The 21792-nt window shown below is 44.0% G+C and overlaps 1 protein-coding gene across 1 annotated transcript in view; it reads left to right on the top strand.

Annotated features, from left to right (window-relative positions):
* The window catches only part of NOL10 (nucleolar protein 10), an 85658-nt gene that overhangs the window by 20245 nt on the left and 43621 nt on the right, over positions 1-21792 (top strand). Inside the window, exons 12-13 of the mRNA XM_043917069.1 lie at positions 2515-2581; positions 9941-9993. Coding sequence (XP_043773004.1) covers positions 2515-2581; positions 9941-9993 — 120 coding nt within the window. The remainder of the gene's footprint in view (positions 1-2514; positions 2582-9940; positions 9994-21792) is intronic.

Genomic DNA, 21792 nt, shown 5'->3' with positions numbered 1-21792 from the left:
CTACTAATCTTTCCGGGCTTCCCTGGTGGCTCAGTGATAAAGAATCCTTGCCTGCCAATGCAGGAGATGCAGGTTCAATTTCTGGGTCGGGAACATCCCCTGGAGATGGAAATGGCAACCCACTCCAGTATCCTTCCTTGGAAAATACCATGGACAGAGGAACCTGGTGGGCTACAGTCCATGGGGTCGCAAGAGTGGGACACAGCTGAGCACACATGCACTAATCTTCCCATATCAGTGTTATTATGCATCTCAATTTCATACCCTTTCCTTGTGTCAAACAAATAGATTTTAGATATGATACCTTTACAGTAATTTCTTACATGAAAAGTGAAAGTCGCTCAGTTGTGTCTGACTCTTTGTGACCCCATGGACTTTAGCCCACCAGGTTCCTCTGTCCATGGAATTCTCCAGGCAAGAATACTGGAGTGGGTAGCTGTTCCCTTCTCCAGGGGATCTTCCCAACCCAGGGATCAAACCCAGGTCTTCCACTTTACAGGTGGATTTTTCACCATCTGAGCCACCAGGGAAGCCCAATTTCTTATATAGTGTTTTTCTTAAAAGCAATATTTTAAGAATATTTGATATTCTGTGCCCTTTTAAATGTCGTTTAAAAAGTTACAAAGCCCTATGTTGTTGGTTCTCCTGTTTTGAGAGAGTAGTAAAAGGTTAGTTCATCTACTGGGACAAAATTCATTCAGTGTAGCAATTGCTTTTAAGAGTCTTTGCATTTATTGATTTCAAACTTAGCATCTTTAAAGTGTTACTGTAAATAGAAAGATTCATTTTTGAGGTAAAGAGTTGGGGGGGCAAGAGCCTCAGCATTAGTTGCTGGAGGGCAAGCATCAGTCCTTCTCATGGGGCTCCCCTACACAAGGCAGAGGGGCCACCAGCGGCCTCATCACAGGTCAGCTGCTGATGGGAATCCCTGGCTGCTGGGACAGCTTGTCAGCTCTCAAAGTACTGACCTTACTCTGCTCCCTCTGTGTTTTCCTCTGGATCTTTGTGGAGACTGAGTTATCCCTGGGGCGTGTCCTGTCTCTCAAGCCCCGTCACCTTGGGCCTTCCTGAGACTTTCTCACAGAGAAAGGGAAGGGCCTCCAGCTCTCGTCAGTCCTCGGAAGAATTCCCCTGACGCATCATCACCCAGGAGCCGACTGTCCTGCTTTGAGTTGGGAGGGTTTTGAGGACTTTCTTAAAGACTCATGGTGTCTTAGGCCAGAATTTTTCTCTTCTCTTTTCTGATAATCCAAACTAGTGTACTTTAAAACAACATTTCTTTTTACCCCTACAAATGCAGACTTTTCATGTTTGAAAGTTCGTAACACACTGGTAGAGTAAGTTTTCCATGGCCTGGCTCCCATCCTATCTAAAGGTGATGACTAACCAGTCGGAATGCCCCCTTCCCGGCCCTCCAATGGGCATGGTTTTCCCCAACGTGGATTTCACGAACTGTGGTACTTTTGTTCTGTGCTATTGTTATTCTGATTTCCCCTTCCTTTTTCCTCCTCTCTTTCCATTTTTCGTTTCATTGGAAACTTGAGACAAAAGGGAGGTAGCTGTGTGTTTCACTGTCTGTCTTGAATTAGAGCCTTGCTGCTGTTTTTCATGGAGCACGAAGTTAGTTTTTTAGTAGCCCCCCCTTCCTCCACCGCCATGGAGCCTCTCTAATAATGGGTTAATAAACGCAAGAGCTGGCAGACGTTTTCAACATCAGTTCTTGAAGTCATGTTGTAGTTGCTGCAGTAAGTTTTACCTTGGCGTTGTTGTAATGACTGAATACGCCCTATTGACCAACACCCAAATTACTTGTTTTTGCTTGACTCGCTCTCCTTGTTTATCTTTCTCATCACCCTTTCTCCCTCCCATCTATTACTTCGTTTTTCTTTCACTTAGTTTCTGTTAATTTTTAAAAATACAGCATATTTTCCCCCACATTTAAAATAAAATATTTTACCCTTCACTGTGTAATAACTAGCACCTTATGTATTTATAGCATTTTGTTATCTTATATTCATTTTTTTTTTCTTATATTCATTATCTTGTTTGATCCTCCTCAAATCCTTGTAACACAGGATGGCAGATACTGGCCTCATTTTACCATGTTGACCATCTCTTCTTTGTTTCTTTGAGGACAAGTTTAACTAGGGTCTGTCTTCCAGATTATGGACTTTTTTTTTAAGTTGATGTACAGTTTTATTTTAAACTTTATCCTTGCCTGTTGTGTAGACATTATCTTTAAAAGTTCATATTTATTTTCGCAAGAAAGTCAGCTCTCTCTACTGAGCCTCAGTTTCTTCCTGTCTAAAATGAGAGGATTTGATAAATCGATAAATGAAATTCTCTAAGATTTTTTTTTAACCTTAAATTCTGTGATTTCTGTTAGGTGATTTTATTTTCTCACATAAGCAGGGTATATGGAGTTATGTCTCCAGCTTACTTCCTGTATGTCACGTTGCCAAAAGTTGTCTTCCTTTGACTGTTTTAACACTTCACTTTTGCTTACTCTTTTAGGGAAAAATATTTACTTCCCTGGAGCCAGAACATGACCTTAATGATGTCTGCCTCTACCCCAACTCAGGTATGCAGTACAGAGCAGCAGGTCATTTTGTGAGATGAATCTAGGCTTTGCTTTACAGGGTTTTAAACTCATTTCATTTCTTAAGACAGGGTTTGGCTCAGTTAGGACAGTTTTTAGATATTGTATTTACTTGAAAAATTAAGAGCAGGAAGTGATGTGGATGCTTCAGAAAGTGACACGCTCAGTGACTCAGTCCTCAGCCAGCCTAGCTGTTAGGAGAAGCTGGTGGCAGTCTGTGGGTCAGTGGCAGGCGAGGTGCTATTTTAGTGTGCGCTTTAGCTCTTTTATGGGATTAGTAATTGTGTGTAGAAGTTGAGGTTAGGGATTTGGAGGAGGCCAGAGTTGCCTGATGATACACAAGGCTGGCAAAGCCATGCGTCGAGTATATTCTGTGTGGCAGGCAGTTCTGTAAAGTACTTGGCAGATTTTGAGATTTAATAACACCTTCAAGGCAAATCTGAAGAATTCTGGGGAAGGAGAGGAAATGAGAATGCCTCTCACTCTCCTGCAGAGTTGTGTCCTGAGGACGGACACACACAGATAATTCTGATGGAGGGATACGAGGCAAAACAGAAGTTCTGTTACGGAGGTGCACACCGGCCCTGTGACGGCAGGAGTGCGAGGGGCTCCAGGCAGAGCAGCGAGAGGAGGGCAGAGGGGAAGTTTTTGTTGGCACCGAGGATGGGTGCTGGGTGAGAGACGTGGTGGGCAGGAGGAGCCCCGTGTGCCAGAGTGCAGGGTCTGTGGGAGGAATGGGGTGGGAAGCAGGTGGTGCGTCGGCTGGGGGCCCCAGAGTGACCATGCTGAGTGGCTGGGTGCTGTCCGTGGTCAGGACCGATGCAGACCATGGTCGCAGAAGGCACTTCTGTCCACCAGGCAGAAGGTAGATCAGTTTTGACCTAAAATGAGTAGGAAGAGATACATAGAGCTGAGATCGGCAGACTCGGAGAGAAAGATGGTGTTGTCTTCTTCGAGCATCTGAGTCTGAGGAGGCAGTGAGGCAGTGGTGGTGTCTGGCAGAGGGTCTCCGACCTGCCTGCCCACCAACATCAGCTGGGAGCTTTTTAAGAAGTACAGGTTCCTCAGCCCCATACTAGGTGTGCAGACTCAGAGTGTCTGGGGGAGAGCCCTGAAATGGGTTATTTTCCACCTGCTTCCCAAGTGGTTGTAGAGCCCCGCCGTGACCTACAGCCTCATACTGGGAGCCACGTCCAGGGCACAGTAGGCAGCGTGGCCCAAGGGAATCAGGTAAGACATGTAAATAGAGGTCATCGCGGAAGCTGCAGTGGAGGCAGTTATCGATGGGGAAAGTGGAGACAGGAAGACCAGCAGGACCTGAGTCCGTGGGAAGGGCGACGAGAGGGAAGAGCCAGCGCAGAGGCACAGTGACAGTGAAGGAACCAGCAGCTATTGAAGTAGAGAGAAGTGATTGCCCGGGCATTGCTCAGTAAGCAGAGCGTTGCAGAAGTGGAGGCAGGAAGGGGCAGGAAGGCCCTGTGCTGCGGGTCTAGTGGTTGTCACTTAATCCTTTCATAACCCGGGAGAGTCAGTGATTCCCTTACCATTCCTTTTCTTCCTTTCCCCCTTCCTTCCCTTCCCTTCCCCTCCCCTTTCCTTCCCTCTTACATCTTTGGAGGTGAGGAAACTGAGATATGTGCCTGGGGTTGGTCGCCCGGCCGCTGTGCGGCAGAGTCTCAGTTGGAGTGAGCCTCCCCCGATCATGGAGCCTCTGCTCGCTCTTAAGTTACAGGATACTCTCCTGAGAAAGATGAGAAACCCTGGACCTTCATAATTAGCTTTTCATCTGTGATCATTGGGAGAATTTTCTTATAATAGGGGTGAGTCAAATTGTGATGAATTCAGAAATTAATGAAGGTGCTGGGGTCCTAGTTCAAGATGCCGAGTGGTCTAAAATGGGGTTTGGGCTAAGTACAAAGGTGAATAAAATCGGGTGAAGCTGAAGTTGGAACAAGAGGTTAGTTGGATTGAAGGAGTGGGAGTTTGAAGGGTGCAGATGGTGACAAAAGTTGTCAGCCTATGTGCTGACTGGTTTGTGCTCACCTGTGGCCACTGAGAACTTGCATAGTAACTAATCTGAAATATGTGCTCTAAACATAAAATACACACCAGACTTCAGATGTTACACCAAAAAAAAAAAAAGAATGTGAAGTAGATCGTTAATTTTTTTATTGATTATGTATTAAAGTGAAAATATTTTAGACTTACTGGTTAATAAAAATATATTCAAATTTATTTTACCTGTTTAAAAAAATTTTTTTTAATGTGTCTACCAGAATATTTTTAGTCACTTATGTGGCTTGCATGGTATTTCTGTTGAGCAGGGCTTGTCCAGACGTGGAGGGCTTTAATAGTATAGAATGCTGATAAGGTGCAAGATGTTCAGAGTCAACTGCAGGCATGGAATGTGACTGTAATCTCACCAGAGTAGAAGCCTTCTTCTGGTACCAAAAGTACTGTTACCACACATAAGAAAGCAGTCCTTTCCTAATAATACCTTTCATTTTCACATTCCCCTGCTTGTCCACCAAATGCCTTTTTAAGCCCATTTATTTGAAACTAGTCTATCACCAAGGTTGTGGATTACATTTAGTTGTTATGTCTTCTGCTTCTTTCAATCAGGAATTCTCTCCCATCCTTTCTTCCCCTTCTTCCATGGCACTGAGTTTTCTACCATCAGGTCTGTAGTCTCATAAGATGTTCTGCATCCTGGATTCCTGTGATTATTTTTCACGGTGTCCTTTACTTGTTCCTCCGGCCCCTGTATTTTTGTTGTTGTTGTTCTAAAATAGAAGTGAAATCTAACAGCCCAGTGCACTGTGGGTTAAATATTTGGGACAGGGGTGGTGCTCAGGGCTGACGGGTTCTCCATGTCATTTCCCATCCTGTTGGTCATCCTAGAGCGAGCAAGGAGAAGCGTGATGGCTCTGCCTAGGTGGCCAGCAGGCCTCTCTGTTACACAGGATGCTTTCCTGGCAGGTAGAACCTTTAAGACGGTGTTTTGGTCAGAAGAGTGACTTTACCGTCAGATAGCTTATAAGAGCGTCATCAAGCACGAACACTAGCCAGATGATTTATTTCACTAGCTGGCAAGCCCAGAAAGGCAAGTCCTTCCACGGCTGTCTTGGGGTTTGGACCAAGCATGGTTGGTTCACAGGTTTTGCTCTTTCCCTTGCTTTACCCTCTGTCCCTTTCACGTTGTTGGTTAGGTTTTTTTTGCTTCATCACTATGAGCTTAAGCTTTCTTTATCTTCTCCCTTACTCATTTTGGAGTAATTAAAGCCGAATCATGACTGCTTGCTGTTCTGTTCTGTGTTTCTGATGCTCAGACTGCTCGGAACGTTGAGAAACGGTCCTGCCTTTGCGGCTCCTTCAGCTTCTAGTTGCTCAGACAGTGTCTCCACGTCGGGCGCTGCCCTGCAGGTTGGGAAACTGAGGCCGCGGCCCCACGACCCTGGTCCGCAGTGCTTGCTGGGCCCCAGCCTGACCTGTGGAATCCAGAAGCACTGGGAGAAGGAAAAGGAGATGTTCACTCAAAAGGCTGCTCAGGCTTCAGAACTGTACCAGTGATCCAGGCTGTTTCTCACCTGCTTTTAGGCCTGGTGGAGGCGGTCTGTATCATCAGACCTGAAGTTGCCTTTTATTCTCTCAGTAGCCTCCCAGTAGCCTGCCGAGAAATAAGATGTGGCTCATCACTAGCCTTGGCACCGTGTGTAGTAAAACCTCAGGCTTCCCGCTTTCTGCAGGAGTTGACTACATGAGAAGGCGTGTCCTGTCCTTTCCCCTCCAGCACGGGGCAGTTCCGCACAGCTTGTCTGCTCTGAGCCGCTCCAGCGATGACCCGATGCCCTCCGTTTCCAGTCAGTGATTCTCAGATGTATCTGGTGAAGGACCAGCCTTTCATGTTTTTTGTTTTGTTTTTAAATTTCCAATCCATTGCAGATGGATACTTTTGTCAAATACCATAAAGATGAATTAGTAGGAAAAGGGTCACATGTTTGGAACTTGCTGCAAGGTCGAGTCACTATACAGGTTTCTAAGTTCTTCAGTTTCTACACTTAACGGCCAGCTTGATAGCAGTTTTCAGACTGGCCTGGGGAGCATGCTTTGAGTTGTCCTGGCTTGAGCAATGTTTCTGATTTCAAGCTGTGACCGTCCCTGAGTCCTTTGCCCCCAAAGCCTGGACAGATGAGATTTGTTCTCTGCGTGTCTCTGGGGAGCACGCCGTGGCCCCACTCCGCACACCATGTCCTGCACTCCGCTGTCCACATTGGAGCTGTGTGCTCTTCCTCCTCAGTGCTGACGATCTCTGCCTTCTCTTCCGAGGTTCCTATTTTTATTATTAGCGCTGTTGTTTAGCTGCCCAGTTGTGTCCGACTCTTGGCGACCCTGTGGACTGCAGCATGCCAGGCTTCTCCATCTTCATTGTCTCCCAGAGTTTACTCAAACTCGTGTCCATTGAGTCAGTGATGCCATCCAACCATCTCATCCTCTGTCGCCCCCTCGTAAGGAAATTTAAAGGAAAAGCCATAATCCCACAATCTCTTCACAAGTGTAATTACTCCTTCCATTAGAGGAATTCTTTTTGGGGGGGTCACACTGAGCAGCCTGTGGCGTCTTAGTTCGCCAGCCCGAGATTGAACCTACACTCCCTGCCTTGGAAGAGTGGAGTCTTAAAACACTGGACCACCAGGGAATTCCCAGAAATTCTTGTCTTATAAGGCACGTGTTCGTGTGTTTTAAATTGTCACCATGTGTAATTGTCTTTTGCTTTTCAGTTTGACATTGTTATTAATGTAGTTGTCATGTTACTGTATGGTGTTTATATCTGTGTGTTTTAATGATTTATTTGATCGTGCAAGGAGTCTTTTCACTTTATCTTAGTTGTCATTGGAGTTTTGGAGTCCCATGTTATACAGGCTTTGGAATCAGTCCAGTGTCAGCTAGTTCTGCGGTGACCTTGAGCAAATGGTCTAGCTTTCCCGAGCTACTTTTTTACCTGTGGAGGTGGACTGCCTTGCCTGGTACTTCACCTTCTTCTCGCCTTTTACCTGTGATCATCTTAATTTCTGCTGAACTAACTCCATCACTGGGTTAACTTTCCTGCTTCCCTCTTGTTAGAAACTCCTCATGTTCCCTGGGCTGTGTGAGGCTGTTTTCTCATTTATAACTCATTTCGACCGTCCCGACTTCAGTTTCTCAGTAGGTCAACTTGTGGTGTTGTCCATATACGGTCAAGTGAGGTCCTGCTCATTATAGGAAACAGTCTGCTCCATCCAGCCTGGATTCTTCTGTGTAATCAGAGCCAAGGCTTTTCTGTGGTCTGTTTGGTAGGGGTGGTGTGTTTCCTTGTAGAGCGTTCACTGTTGAATGTTCAGGGATGAGCCAGGGAGGCGGGGCTTAGGGGATGTCCTTGTTGGGAGCCTTCTTTCTGGTTGTAAGATGTCTCTTCAATCTCCATACTTTCTTCTTTAACCCTGTCTAAAGGTCTTGGAGAAGTTCTGATGGTGCTGTTAGACTTGGGAAGCGCAGGTCAGTAGAGGTGGTTTCTTCCTGTGGTGAACGTCAGTGAAGAGTTGTCTTCAGGGCCAGAAAAAGTTTCCACATGAAAGAGTTTGTGGAGGCTACAAGCTATGAGAAAGTGTCTGATTTTTACTTGACTTTCACTTAGACATACATTTCTTGCTTCCTCGAGTGTGCGTGTGTGTGTGTGGTGGTGAAGGTTGTGTGTGTATGTGTTCTGGTGAAGGTGTGTGTGTGTTGTGGTGAAGGGTGTGTGTGTGTGTGTGTGTGTGTGTGTTCTGGTGAAGGGTGTGTGTGTGTGTGTGTTCTGGTGAAGGGTGTGTGTGTGTGTGTTCTGGGGAAGGTTGGTTCTAGCTGAGGACTCACTCGCCCTTTGGACTTGATATGTATGACATGGCTTTGCCAGCAGAGCGTTGAGTTCCTGCTCTCTGGCTATCAGTAAACCTCCTCTACCTCAGCGTCGTTATTTCTGTTAACAGCATTCAAGAGCATCCCTTTGGCAAGCTTTTGTGTTAACAGAAGAGCAGCACAAAAGTACTTTTTAAATCACAGAATTGCATCACCATCCTTAACGTTTGGTGTACTTAATTAGGACTGTGAGCTTCCGTGGCGTCTCAGACAGCAAAGAAGCTGCCTGCCATGGAGGAGACCTGGGTTTGATCCCTGGGCCGGGGGTCTGGTAATCCAAATGTGTGCTTTCTATGGATTTTTCTGTTGTATTTTACAAATAGATTTTTTAAATGAAGGTAATTTAAGTTGATATGTAAAGTATTTAAAAACAAGAGCTCTTGACTGAAATTTTGCTCTTAAATTCTCTAGCTTGTACTGTTCTGAATGTTGTGCTCAGCACTTGTAACTCAGTACATATGAGCTTTATTTTTTGATATGTAAATAAGGATGATAGTCCTTACCTCAGAGAGTTGTCACATGTTCACCAAGATAAAGTACGCAGAAGTGTTTTGTAAATTACAAAGGACTGACTTCAGTTTTGCTTTGGTGCATCCTTCTGGAACAGGGCAGAGAGGGTTGGAGCTGCCGTGAGAGCCCCTGCGGGGGGCGGCGGAGCGGGCTGCATGTGTGGCAGAGACCTGAGCCCAGGGCTGAGTGCACTGATTCTGTGCCGAAGTGTAGTGGATCCGTTACTGTTGCTCCTGGGGTTAGTAGGGGGCCATCACTGGATCCCACAGGCTGTCCCTCACTCCTTTCTCACTCTCTGAGAACGGTGATCCCTGGACTAAATTATCAGCCACTCTCTGGGTGAATCATTTTGGTAAAGGCTGTCGGATTCTATCTGGGTCTTTTCTAGTATAGCTACACATAGCATTCCTCTTAAGCCATTTTGTTTTCTATTAAGGTGTAAAGTTTAATTCAAACATGAGGAACTACTTTGCTATGACATTTTGTGGTAAATACTTTACTTTGGTTCTTTGATTCCCGATTAGCAGAAAGATCCCTATCTTAACTTTGATAATACATAATTGTGCATCGAATCTACCTTTTATCGGTGTGTCTGAAGCTTAAAACTTACCCCCTTAAAAATGGCGGCCCTTCTCTATGGGAACCGCTCGATCACTTAGCTGATACAGCCTGAGCATTTTGCAGATGGGAAACCTGATCTTTCTGATACTTCAGATGCCCCGTCCAGGAGGGTCAGGGACCAGAGCCCACAACCTGACTCCGAGGGTGCCTGGCTGCTGGTCTGGCTCTTCTGCTGTTCACCATGTTCTGAGCATTTCACTCATTTCAAAATATAAAGCAAGTAGGAAGAATATTTTTCTTTTCCCTTATGTTTACCTTTTTCATTGTGTTTATTTTTAGGAATGCTTCTTACCGCCAATGAAGCCCCCAAGATGGGCATCTATTACATTCCGGTAAGTGATACAAAAAGGAGTTACGGTAAAAATAGAACAAGGAAAGACGATGTATTTTTAAACTGGCTGTGTCGAGGGACTTTGGGCCTGCATGTGGCTGTATAAATTAGACACAGTGGCTCACTTGTCAAATCACTGTACTTCCTGGAGCCACTAAAGTAATGAATGCTTAACCATCCTTTTATGGGAAACTACTTAACATCCCATTAAAAATCATCAGTAGAAATTCATCTTTATTCTTCAGATTTACATTTGTTTTTTGTTTCAGAGTGTTTCAGAATCTTAAACTTCCAGCTATTAGTGATCAAGAGACCTAATCCTCTAAAAGAAAAGTCTAGGACTCTTTCGGTCATCGCATTGTCTTTTAAAAATGGGTTTTTGTGTATAAGAAACCGTCTTAGATTGCCATGATCCATGATGGCATGCAGTTTACTGTCTTGTCCCTTTTTTTTCCTCCTTCCTTAAAGCATTCTTCTATTACAAATGCCAGACACTTCCCTACCTATACCTAAGCAGAAAAGCCTGTACTGCAAAGTTGGCCTTAGATTCTGGTCAGCACACATCTCCTTTTCTGAGATTTGAGGAGAAGAGCATGGGGGATGTAGAAGATCGGATGTTTGGGGGGAATAAACTCTCTCTGATCATCGTTAGCCTCCAGTTATGAAAATTCTTCATATTTATGATCGTTCTTTTGAAATAGCTCAACCATGTGTATGTTCCCCCGGCTCCAAAAGAAGATATTCTGTTAATGTTGACTTTCTGTGGCTTCAGGAACCTGGTATGTTGTTGGAAGCACTTTGGGATGTTTCTTTTGGTTGATGGTGAGATGTAGGTCATTCAAACAGCAGCTTCTCCATTTTCCTAAATTGTCATTTGTTGCTTTTCTCCCCGGCCTCTCAGAGATACTGCTTCCGTTTTCCTGTTAGTTTATGTGTTTTTGTCTTCATTCGATCAGTAACTGTTTATTGATTGTATCAGCTGTGTCAGGCCCAGTGCTGTAGGTTGACAGAGTAACTGTGGATAGGGTACTACCCCTTTCTTTGAAGAGCTCATTATTAGGAAGTAAAACAAGAAAGTAGACAGTGTCCAGTCAGCGTGATGAACACTCTTAACTGAAGTAAGGAACCTGGAAATGGAAACTGGGGGGAAGTATGGCAGATACTTAGAGAAACCGTCCAGAGGAATTGATTTCCGAGGAGCGACTGGAAGGCTGGTTCTGTGTTCTAGATGAAGAGGGTGGGATGCAGAATGGGAGAAGGGTCTTAGAAGTAAAGGGAACATTGTCTGCCAAGATCCAGAAGAAGGTAATACACATGGCTGGGCATTTGCCCTTGAGGGACAGGGTAGCTCAGGCTGAAGGGGTGCTCTGCAGCCAGGGTACGATGGTCCTGTGGGCTGGGTGTGGTGGTGCAGGTGCAAGAGTGAGGGGATCAGACCTGCGTTTCTGAAGGATTGTTAACTTCTGGCTGCCACCAGGAGAATGGATTAGATCAGATCTAACCCAGAAGCAGCAAGAACAGGCTGTGGTGATCTGCAGGAGAGACATGGTCCCTGTGTTACCTTTGCCAGACATCCCCTTTAGAAACTGGGGCTTGGGAGGTTCTGGGGTAGTTTCAGAGAAGTCTGATCTGGCAGGCAGTGATTCCAGGGGGTTATCCTCCTTGAATAGCCAGGCAGCATGTCCAGAGGCGTCCCCTGATAAAGACTTGTGCCTGTCACAAGAAGAGCCTTCCCTCAGTCCAGCGCTGAGTCTTCCTACAGTCTGGGCACGTCAGGAGAGGCAGACTAAACCAGCCCGCCCCTCCCTGAACTTATCCTGGGAGAGGTCTGTCTCCGTCTTCCTCTCAGGAAGGCTTTCTGTGTTTTGATCTTCAGCAGCTGCCTGCAAGTTCTTGATGTCTCGTGTCGAAGAGCCCTTCCTCGTGTAAGAAGTGTGTAGAACCCACCAGTGAGAAGTGAGATCGAGCACTGAGGTAGAGCGTGGAGCCCGGATCGGGAGTCCTCAGCTGGCGAGGAGCCTCTGACTGGGCGCCCCTCGGTGTGGAGCGGGGTGGGGCAGTTCTGTTTTTGCAGGAAGGCCACATCACCAGCTTGTGCAAAGATGGTGGCAGTAGGGGCAGAACTGGGACAGCTGGCAACAGTTGTAAGATAGGCTTGGTCATTGCTTGGATGTGGGGAGGAAGGGAGAGGAAAGAACCACAGGTGACAGCCGCTTTCTCCCTGGTGAGTGTGTGGACGTGGAGGTGACCGCTGGAATCCAGGAGGAGAAAGGGGATGATAGACTTAGAACTGGAGGAGACCCCGGTTCCCTTCTGCTTGTCTGGATCCGTTTCTCAGGCTGGGTTTTTTTTTTTGTTCCAAGCACTGGGAGCTTCACACAAGAGGGGAGCCGTTGCTGCCCAGGTGGTGAGAAGCAGCCTTTTGTTTGTTTGTTTGTTTGTTTTTAGAAGCAGCCTTTTTGAACAGTGTTAGCTCATCTTAGAAGATCTTCTTAGTTTCAACTCTGTAGTTCAGATGTAGCCAAGCGAAGTCAAAAAGCCACCCAGAGACTGCTCCCAGGCAGCTGAGAGCATGTGGATGGTCAGCACAGAGTTGTTCTTGCTCAGCTGAGCGTTGTGCGGCAGCTTGTGCCTACGTGTTCCTCCCTAACCTATCTTTCTGCCCTGCTGCCTCGCACACTGTGAGGGTTTATGGTGCCACTTGTCTTTACTTGGAACCTGTTCTCTGTGACACTCCTTCAGAGCGAAAGAGCCCAGGGGTCTGAAAGCCTGCCGTCTTTGCTAAGATTTTATCAAACTCACCAGGCTGACATTTTTCACAGAGATTTATTTGAGGCCTATAGAACCAGAGAAGTATGTGTTGAATATGCAATTCATGCCAAATATAGGCAGTTTGGACGATGATTTGTAGTAACATCTTATAAACCAGGTATGAAAACTCTTTTTTTTCCCCCCCTTCTTTGAGTCTGTGCTGAAAATGAAGACAGCTTAATGTTCTTTCAGCTTGTTAATTTTTGCCTGTCTACCCCGTACCATCTTTCTTGAGTACCTGAAGTCTTTTTAGAGTAAATGCACTTTCTGATTTATATAGTCTCTGCCACTTACTTATCCCAATAGCTAGCTAGTCTTTTATGACCAAACGGGTTTTCTCCAGCTCTTTCCCCATTTTCTTAGTGTTCCCTTTTTCTGTCTCTGAGAGACCAGGATCTGTTCTTTTGTTTGTTTGTTTGCCTTTTAAATTCCAGGGCCTAATTCAGCTGCAGCTTTCAGGACTAATGCCAGAAACAGTTTTTCAACTTTGGGTTCCTCTGAAATATAATTTAATCGTAGGTTAGTTCTTCCTAATTAATACCTTTGGCAACTGCATGGACTCCAGAGGGAATCCAAGTCCCGTGGCACCCAGCCCAAACCTGCCAGGGTGCCGAGTACTGTTCCTGTTGGAAATGCTTCTGGGCTCCAAGGCCCCGTGGGTCAGTGAGCTCGGAGACCACACATGACGGACACGTGATGGCTGGCATGCTTGATAATGTGTATGGATGCGTAAGGGCTTCCCAGGTGGCGCTAGTGGTAAAGGACTCACCTGCCAGTGTAGGAGACGTAAGAGACACAGGCTCGATCCCTGGGTCGGGGAGATCCCCTGGAGGAAGACATGGCAACCCACTCCAGTATTCTTGCCTGGAGAATCCCATGGACAGAGATGCCTGGAGGGCTACATCCATGGGGTCAAAAAGAGTTGGACCGACTGAAGCAACTTAGCGCACACACACACACACATATGAATGTGTAAACTTGAGAAAAAGAATAATTACTTGTTTATTAGGAAGCTGTTTGAATTAGAAGAATAAAGTCAATTGATTGAGGATGTATGTTTTTTTTTTAAACACGTACATTTTTTAAATTTGGAAAGTACTCTTGGAACCAGAGTACCTGCACATAGGGCAGAGTTAAACACATAAAGAGTTATATTTACTCACACCAGTGCTTGTGTTTTTTTTAAGATATAAACTTATTTATAAACTGGAACGTATTCAGCATAATGCATGAAATGTACAGAACTCTTTGCAAAGAGAGATAACTATGTATTAAGAAGCATAAAATCTCAAGACCACTTATTTCACTTAGTTGTAACTCACAAGCACACATCCTCCCAGAGGCACTGATGCTTGGGATGGGAGTGCTCAGTCGCTCAGTCATGTCTGACTCTGTGTGACCCCATGGAATGCAGCCCGTCAGACTCCTCTGTCCATGGGATTCTCCAGGCAAGAAGGAGGATTCTTTACCCACTGAGCCACCAGGGAAGGCATTACTGCTTGGGATGTTTTGGCATGATTTTCCAGAATCTCAAGGGCATAGTTACATAGTGCTTCCTAGTTACTCCTTACCTTCACCTCTTAAGACGGTAACGTATTTTTACCAGCTGTCCATTTGGCAAATACATTATTTTAGTTTAGCATTAGATTTGACAGTACCTTACCAAGTATTTTGTGTCTCCTTTTTATATAGATACTCTCTTCCTCGTTTTAAAGTTTGGGGCTAGGGACTTGGTCTTTTATTTTGTCTTATGATTGCAGCACACTTCTGGGGGCAAGATGGGGAAAGATTGGTCTCTCCCACTGTCTCTGGAAATGAGGCAGATGGCAGAGAGAACTTTGGCCGACAGAAGGTTCTGCTTTTCCTGCAGAGTCTATTGTGCAGACAGACGTGCTTTCTCCCATAAAATAGATCTCATCTGCAGATCACTTAGGCAGCATTTCACCCTGCTCAACCAGGCTGTGCCAGCTTCTGGAAGCCATGTTCTCCTGGTTGTCCTCCTGTCGCCTAGTTAGCCCTTCCAGTCAGTCTGCTTTCGTGGCTTTTCCTGCCCTCGTGGCCTGGTGATTGAGCCTCGGCTCTCTTCCTTTGGTGCTGGGGCTTAGTCCTTGTTTCTTTGTTCTCCCCTCAGGGAGCTTACCTGTCCCCCAGGCTCCGTAGGGACACCTGTGTGCTACGGACTTCCAAACTTCTGTCTCCAGCCTTTCCTTCCCTGCAGAGCTGCAGAATCACATACTCACCAGTCTGCTGGGCCGTGGAGGTGGAGACCTCTCCACTAGACATCCATTGGTGCCCTCTAGTTATGTGTCCACAGCAGAATTCCTGGTCCCAGCTCCCCACCCGCCCCTCTTCTCACTTCGTTGCTTACTCAGTTCCTTGGCCCAGAGCACAGGCACAACCGTGTTTCTTCGCCCATCCTCTTCACATGTCCTCGTCCGGTCCATCCAAACCTCCCATCAACTCTTTTTCCAGTATTGGTTCAAATCCAGCCATTTTTCAGTATTTCTGCTTCTGCCACTCATCTGGGTTACCTTAATGGCCTCTTACCGGATCCTTCCTCTTACACTTTGTCTCACTTGCATTCTGTTTTTCATACAACAGCCAGGTTAATTTAAAATATAAAAATAGGACTTCCCTGGTGGTTGGATGGTGAAGACTCCACGCTTCCATTGCAGGGGGTGCAGGCTCCACACCTGGTCAGCGAATTTCACATGCAGCCTAACATGGCCAAGAATAGTGATGATAAAATATAAAAGCAACCAGTCAGAGTCTGTCCCTCTTCTCCTTGGCAGCTTCCAAGGGCTTATCATTTTGCTCAGCATAATGTCTTAGCTCCTGTCATTAACTTAGAATGCCCTACAGAATGGAAAAGGTGAAAACACCAGAGTCCCCGTTTTCTCTCACCCATCAGAGAGCAGATCTCTTGAAATCCATTTATCCTTTACAGAGATCGACAAGTGGTCAGAGTGAAAGACCAAATCCCTCGTCATCGCTGCCAGCAGCAGGGAATAACTTAGAGGTCGTAAATTAACCCCAAACACAGAATTAGTAGAGAGGAAAATTAAAGTTAGAAAAACAGAGTCCACGCAGCTCTCCTTTGGATTCATCTTGTGCCAACGGAACAAGCTGTGCTTGGCCGTTCTTGGTGCTAAAGTCTCCCTGACACTTTCAGGTGAGTCCATTGTGTGTCTTGGGTCGAGACACCAAAAACTGTTTAAGAATAATTTTCAGAAAAAAGGGAAGTCATGACTTTAACATAGATCTCAAATAAACATGTTAAAAATTTTCATTTAATTTATTAAAGGAATCAAGTCCATGTCATCAAAGGTGAAGTCTAAAATAGCACAGATTTATGTGGAATAAGGTGATACTGAGTTGGGAATGTACAAATGAATAGATTGGCTTTTCCGAAGGTATGGAGGGTTATCTGTCCAAGACAGAATTCTTTCGCATGACTGTTAGCAATTAATCTTGCATTGCTGTCAGTTACTTACAGTTTACAGAGTTGTAAAATGTATCCCATGGAATCAGAATCAGGTAATCTTGAAAGGCATGCTCTTAGACCAGGAGTTTGGCAAATTAAACACCTAACTAAATGCCCACTGCCTTTTTTTTTCTTTTTTTGGGTAAATAAAGTTTTATTGGAACAATGCACCCGTTCATTTATTATGTGTTGTCTATAGCAGCTTTCTGACCAAAAAGATAGAGTTGAGTAGTTATGATAGAAAGACCCTGTGGTCTGCAAGCCCTAAAATCTTTAAGAAAAAGTTTGTGGACCCCCCCTACTCTTGATTACACATAACTTTCCATTGAAGCATAAAATCTTCCTTATATTTATTTACTTATTTATACATTTATACAAATAAAAACATGAATAAATATGTAATAAATGTGTATTTTTCTTTATTATGATATAAAAACATGGACACAGAGATACTGTTTCTTTTTTTTCCCAGTTACATTCCCACCACCTAAAGCAGTGCCTTTTACGCTGTAGGCATTTGATTAATATATGCTGAAAAATTAGTAAAACATATATGAGATAATCAGATAACTGTAATTTGAAGAATCTTGGATAATGGTCATATGTTTTGACAGTGGCTGGTTTGCAGTGATTTTTAGCTGTTCTTATCCCAAATTTGAATTCAGCATCTGCCTTTTTCTGCTACCGTTAGTGAAATTAAAAGGTTAAGAACATGACTCGTGAGTACTAGACTAATTTTTATACAGCAGGATAAGGATCAGTTTTTTTTGCTCTGACAGTATGTTCTAATCAGCATGACCACAGAATCTTGGGGTCATGCAGCCCTTATGCATTTCTGAACTTCCCCGGTGGCTCAGATGGTAAAGCATCTGCCTACAATGCGGGAGACCTGGATTCAATCCCTGGGTCGCAAAGATCTCCTGGAGAAGGAAATGGCAACCCACTCCAGTACTCTTGCCTGGAAAATCCCATGGATGGAGGAACCTGGTAGGCTGCAGTCCATGGGGTTGCAAAGAGTCGGACATGACTGAGCAACTTCACTTTCACTTTCAATCATTATGTTTGTGAAGGCTGACAGATTTCTAAAAAAATTGCCTCGTCCAAAAGATGTATTACTGGTGCTGTTGTGAGATAAACTGTTTCCTAGAAAAATATAGAAGGAGAATATGAAACTAAGGACATTGAGCTTTTGTTGTACCTTTTTTGAAATGTGTGGGAACATTGGCTTTCCATCTAGGATAGGATGGGCTTATGCATTTTAATGGTTGGAAATGCATCATTTTTCTTCCTGTGCTTTTAGTTGGAGCTGCTGGAAGTGCTGTGCCTCCTGCTTTCTAAGATTTGGCTTCTAATCTGGACCATTGATCCAGTTCGATTCAAAGCCAAGACTGATGGCTCTTATGTTTACTAATCTGATACCAGAGATTCCCCAGATGTGAGATCTCTTTGACCCACTAGTATATGTTGAAATGGCCCTGAATATGCTAGTGTTCACATGGAATCCTAAAAGTGATGGATCATGTTTTCCTCTCAGATGCTCATTTAAGCAGAGAGATATTAGAGATAGTGACAGAAGTAGTTTTGTTAGAAATTCCTATTTTCTTCTTCTTTTTTTTAAATTTAGAAATTCCTATTTTCTAGTGCCAGTTGCAGCATATTTTCTTGGTTTAAGGAGGCAGTACCAGATGTATCTGGGGAACTTGCTAGCATCAGAGGACATACAAGACAGAGCATGAGCTGGACAGATAAATGCTGAAATGTTTTCCACAATAAAGTGTTTCTCCACAGGCTGCAAAGGAACAGGGGAAGCTTTTGAAGCACAGAACATTAGAGCAGGTTAGGAGCTTTGAGGTCATCTAGTCCAGCCTCTTAATTGGTAGCTGAGAAATCAAGTCATTTGTTCAAGGTCAAATGACAAGCTAGTTCCGGAGCTGGATTGTGAAGGCATTTCGTCATTCCGCGTTGGTTATGGAAGGAATTTTAAAATTCATCTGACCTGAGTTTGAATTCCTGGATTGCCACTTAAGAATTTGGTGACCTCGAACAGGTTACTTATCCTGACTGAGCCTCCATTTCTTGAGCTACAAAGGAATGATTTTGTGAGGGAGCTGTGTGCAGTAGACACTTAGTCATTTATCATGGTGCTTGCTGCCTGACAGACATTCAGCTGATTATTGCTGTTGTATGTTTTTGCATTGAGTAAAATTTGATGGGTCCAGTGGCAAAGAGTATTTATATTTAGTATTATATGAATGTGGGCTTTTATGTAGCTAGGAAGAACGTGATATTGAACAAAATAAAGATATACTGAAAAGGTTGTGACAGAATCACAGGTGTGAGTGAAGAAAATGACATAAGAAACATGATTTGATACTGTTCAGTCTGTTACAGGTCATGTAAACTAGAGGTTGAGAGAGCACTACTGAATGCCATTGGTTTTGCTGTTAGTTATTGAAACAGAAAGCAGTGATGAAATCTGGTTGCTTAAATTAAAAATCTGAGTTTTAAAACTGAAGTCCATTTCCCACATTCTGTTATCAAAAGCACACTATAGATAATGGCCAATAAAGACAAGTAGAAAACTCACTCTTCCATTAACCAAAGTGAAAGTCGTTCAGTTGTGTCCAGCTCTTTGCTACCCCATGACTATATAGTCCATGGAATTCTCCAGGCCAGAATGCTGGAGTGGGTAGCCTTTCCCTTCTTCAGGGGATCTTCCCAACCCAGGGATTGAACCCAGGTCTCCCACATTGCAGGCGGATTCTTTACCACCTGAGCCACAAGGGAAGCCCAAGAATACTGGCGTGGGTAGCCTATCCCTTCTCCAGTGGATCTTCCCGACCCAGGAATCAAACTGGGTCTCCTGCATCGCAGGTGGATTCTTTGCCAACTGAGCTGTCAGGGAAGGACAAACACATTTTAACATTTTGCTCTATTTTTTCCATTGTTTTTAATTGATATGATCTAATATCTTGCTTTTTTCTCACTTCCTGTTTTCCCATGTTATTATAAACTCTTAGAGATCACTGTTACGTGGTTGAGATGAGGCATGCGATTCGAAAGGGACTGCTTGAGTGTTTTCTTCAAAAGATATTTGTTCCCAGTACCTCTCATAGCATTGCCATACTGAGGATGATTCTGGTAATTTAAGATAAGAGTTTTTGGTGTGACAAGGCCCCTGGCTGCAGATTGCTCACTGTATCTGACGCTGGTCGACACCTGAGGCATACGTGCTCTTTTAGACTTACTGAAGGATTTTCAGGTTTGACTTTAATTGCTGCTGTGAAGGATTTTCAGGTTTGACTTTAATTGCTGCTGTTCTGTCTTCTGCTTAGTTGTGTCCAACTCTTTGCGACCCCATGGACTGTAGCCTGCCAGCCAAGAAGTCTAGAGTAGGTTGCGTTTCCTCCTCCAGGGAATCTTCCTGATCCGGGGATCAAAGCTGAGTCTCTTGGGTCTTCTCCATTGGCAGGCAGATTCTTCTGCACCGTATTGTTAATCTTAGCTGCTTGACTTTACAACCTGGTCTCTATGTAAGAAGTTAAACCAATGAAATTACAGCTCAGAAGTTAAATACAGTGGTCAGAGTAGAAGAAAGAGAAAAAAATTGTAAATATAATTAGCAAGTTCAGAATGAGTGAGATAGGGCTTTGCAATGGTATTTGTGAAAAAGGGATCGGGGGTTTTGTTCAGTTCTAAGTCAAAGGAATAAATTAAGCAGGATGTTGGCAGTGATTCCACATGTGAGTGGGGCTGGGGGAGGACAAGAGATAGAGTGAAGGGGTGATCTTGGGGTTTTTAATATGCTTGTTCTTTGAGAAATATTTCACAGGTCAAGGATTAGAGAAAGCTCAGAAAAAGAGTTCAGGAATTGTGCTATCAGGCACCATCTAGAGAAGGCATGTTTATAGGATTTAGGAAAAGAATAAGTTCATAAAAGAAAGGCACCCCATGGGAGGTAAAGAAAATGATCGCACTTTAGACTAAGGAAGAAAATTTTCATTATTGAATGTGTGGGGAGAGCTGTCAGAATACAGGAGGCAGTGGAAAAGGAAAGAGAAGACAAATATGAATGAAAACCTGATTCATTTTAAATTGAGTTCAACTCTTGAGTTCAGAGATGGGTATTTTTTAGATGTCTTGATTCATGATAATGTAGATGGAACATACATTTAATTTTGTTCTCTAAGAAAAGCATTTAAAAGATAAAGCCAAGCCCATAGGAAAGATCTGCGGGGGTAAGACATCTTATGTAAGGTGATAGACCTAACTTCATGGAGAAAAATATGTGAGGCACTTATAGGCAAAACAGCAGGTTAGTGGCAGTTAATTCCAAGCTCCATGTATTTTCATTACTTTTTCTAATTAACAGAAGAAGAGAGGGGTGAAAAGCAGAGTGAGCTTCTTTTCTAACTTACCCAACCTCACAGCAGATCTCTTGTAACTGAATTTTCTCGTATGCATGAAATTGCTTTATAAGGTGTTGTGTTCTATGTGTAATCTTTCAGTTATATGTTCAAAATTGTGAAATGGGAAGTAAGGCACGAGTGTCAGGTGGCTAATAAAGTATTCTGTCCTAATACAAACAAGTTGTTTGTGTCTTTACAAGGGGGAAATGTGGACTTCCTATTTTAATCTAAAGACTTCAGGCAGTAACAGTATCTTTGGCATTTTTCTCAACAAAGGAAATCCTCTCCATTTCCCATCACATTTTATTGGGTCACTAGAATAGCAGACGCACAGAGAGCATTAATGTGTAACACTCAGGAAGTAATTTTCTGAACATCCTGTCACATTTTCAAAAGTTAATTTCGGTTCCGGCGAGGTAAAAATGAACATAATTTCCATATGGAAATATTTGACGCATGTATGACATTAACTTTATTCTGTTAATATGTTTTTAGATGATACTTGTTTTTGCTAAAACAGTTGCACATCTGGCATGCCTGTTTGCTTGAAAGCTTCCTATTCAGATGCTGGTTTTTAGTTTTGAATCAAATATTGACCAAAGATCATGTCTTTCCAGCTCTGGTGATTCCTTCCGTCTTGGTGCTCACCAGTTTCATCTCTTTACCATTCTTGTTTCGGGCAAGAGAGAGATGGGAATCACTCCGGTACTCCAGGGGCCTGTTGGTATGGTCACCTAGGCAGTGGTGGTAGGAAGTAGTGTTTACAGCCAGTGGTCGGTTTTTAGTTCCTGAGTTTGCCTGATAGTCTGAATCCTCTGGCACTTTCTTTGACTGAGAGGCCCATTACCTACTGTGGAGTTGTTGTGTTTTGTTTTTTCTTTTTTAACCTTAAAAATAGAAGACAAGTTGTACAAATAGGTAAGAAATTTGGGCTACGTTCTTTTAAAAGGCCAGGCTAATACAGAAAACAAAAAGAAAGTTCTAGGACGTGGACTTTCTTTACTTTGATTTGGTGTCCTCTCAAATTCCAGGCAAGTTTTTCTTCCAGTGCACGCGTGCCCGGATGTCAGCACGCTCAGGGCATGGTTTTTGTGTG

Source organism: Cervus elaphus, chromosome 11 (assembly GCF_910594005.1).
Source record: "Cervus elaphus chromosome 11, mCerEla1.1, whole genome shotgun sequence".
NCBI classification, from domain to species: Eukaryota; Metazoa; Chordata; class Mammalia; order Artiodactyla; family Cervidae; genus Cervus; species Cervus elaphus.
Note: the sequence above shows the minus strand (reverse complement) of the source record. Positions and strands in the feature narration are given on the sequence as shown.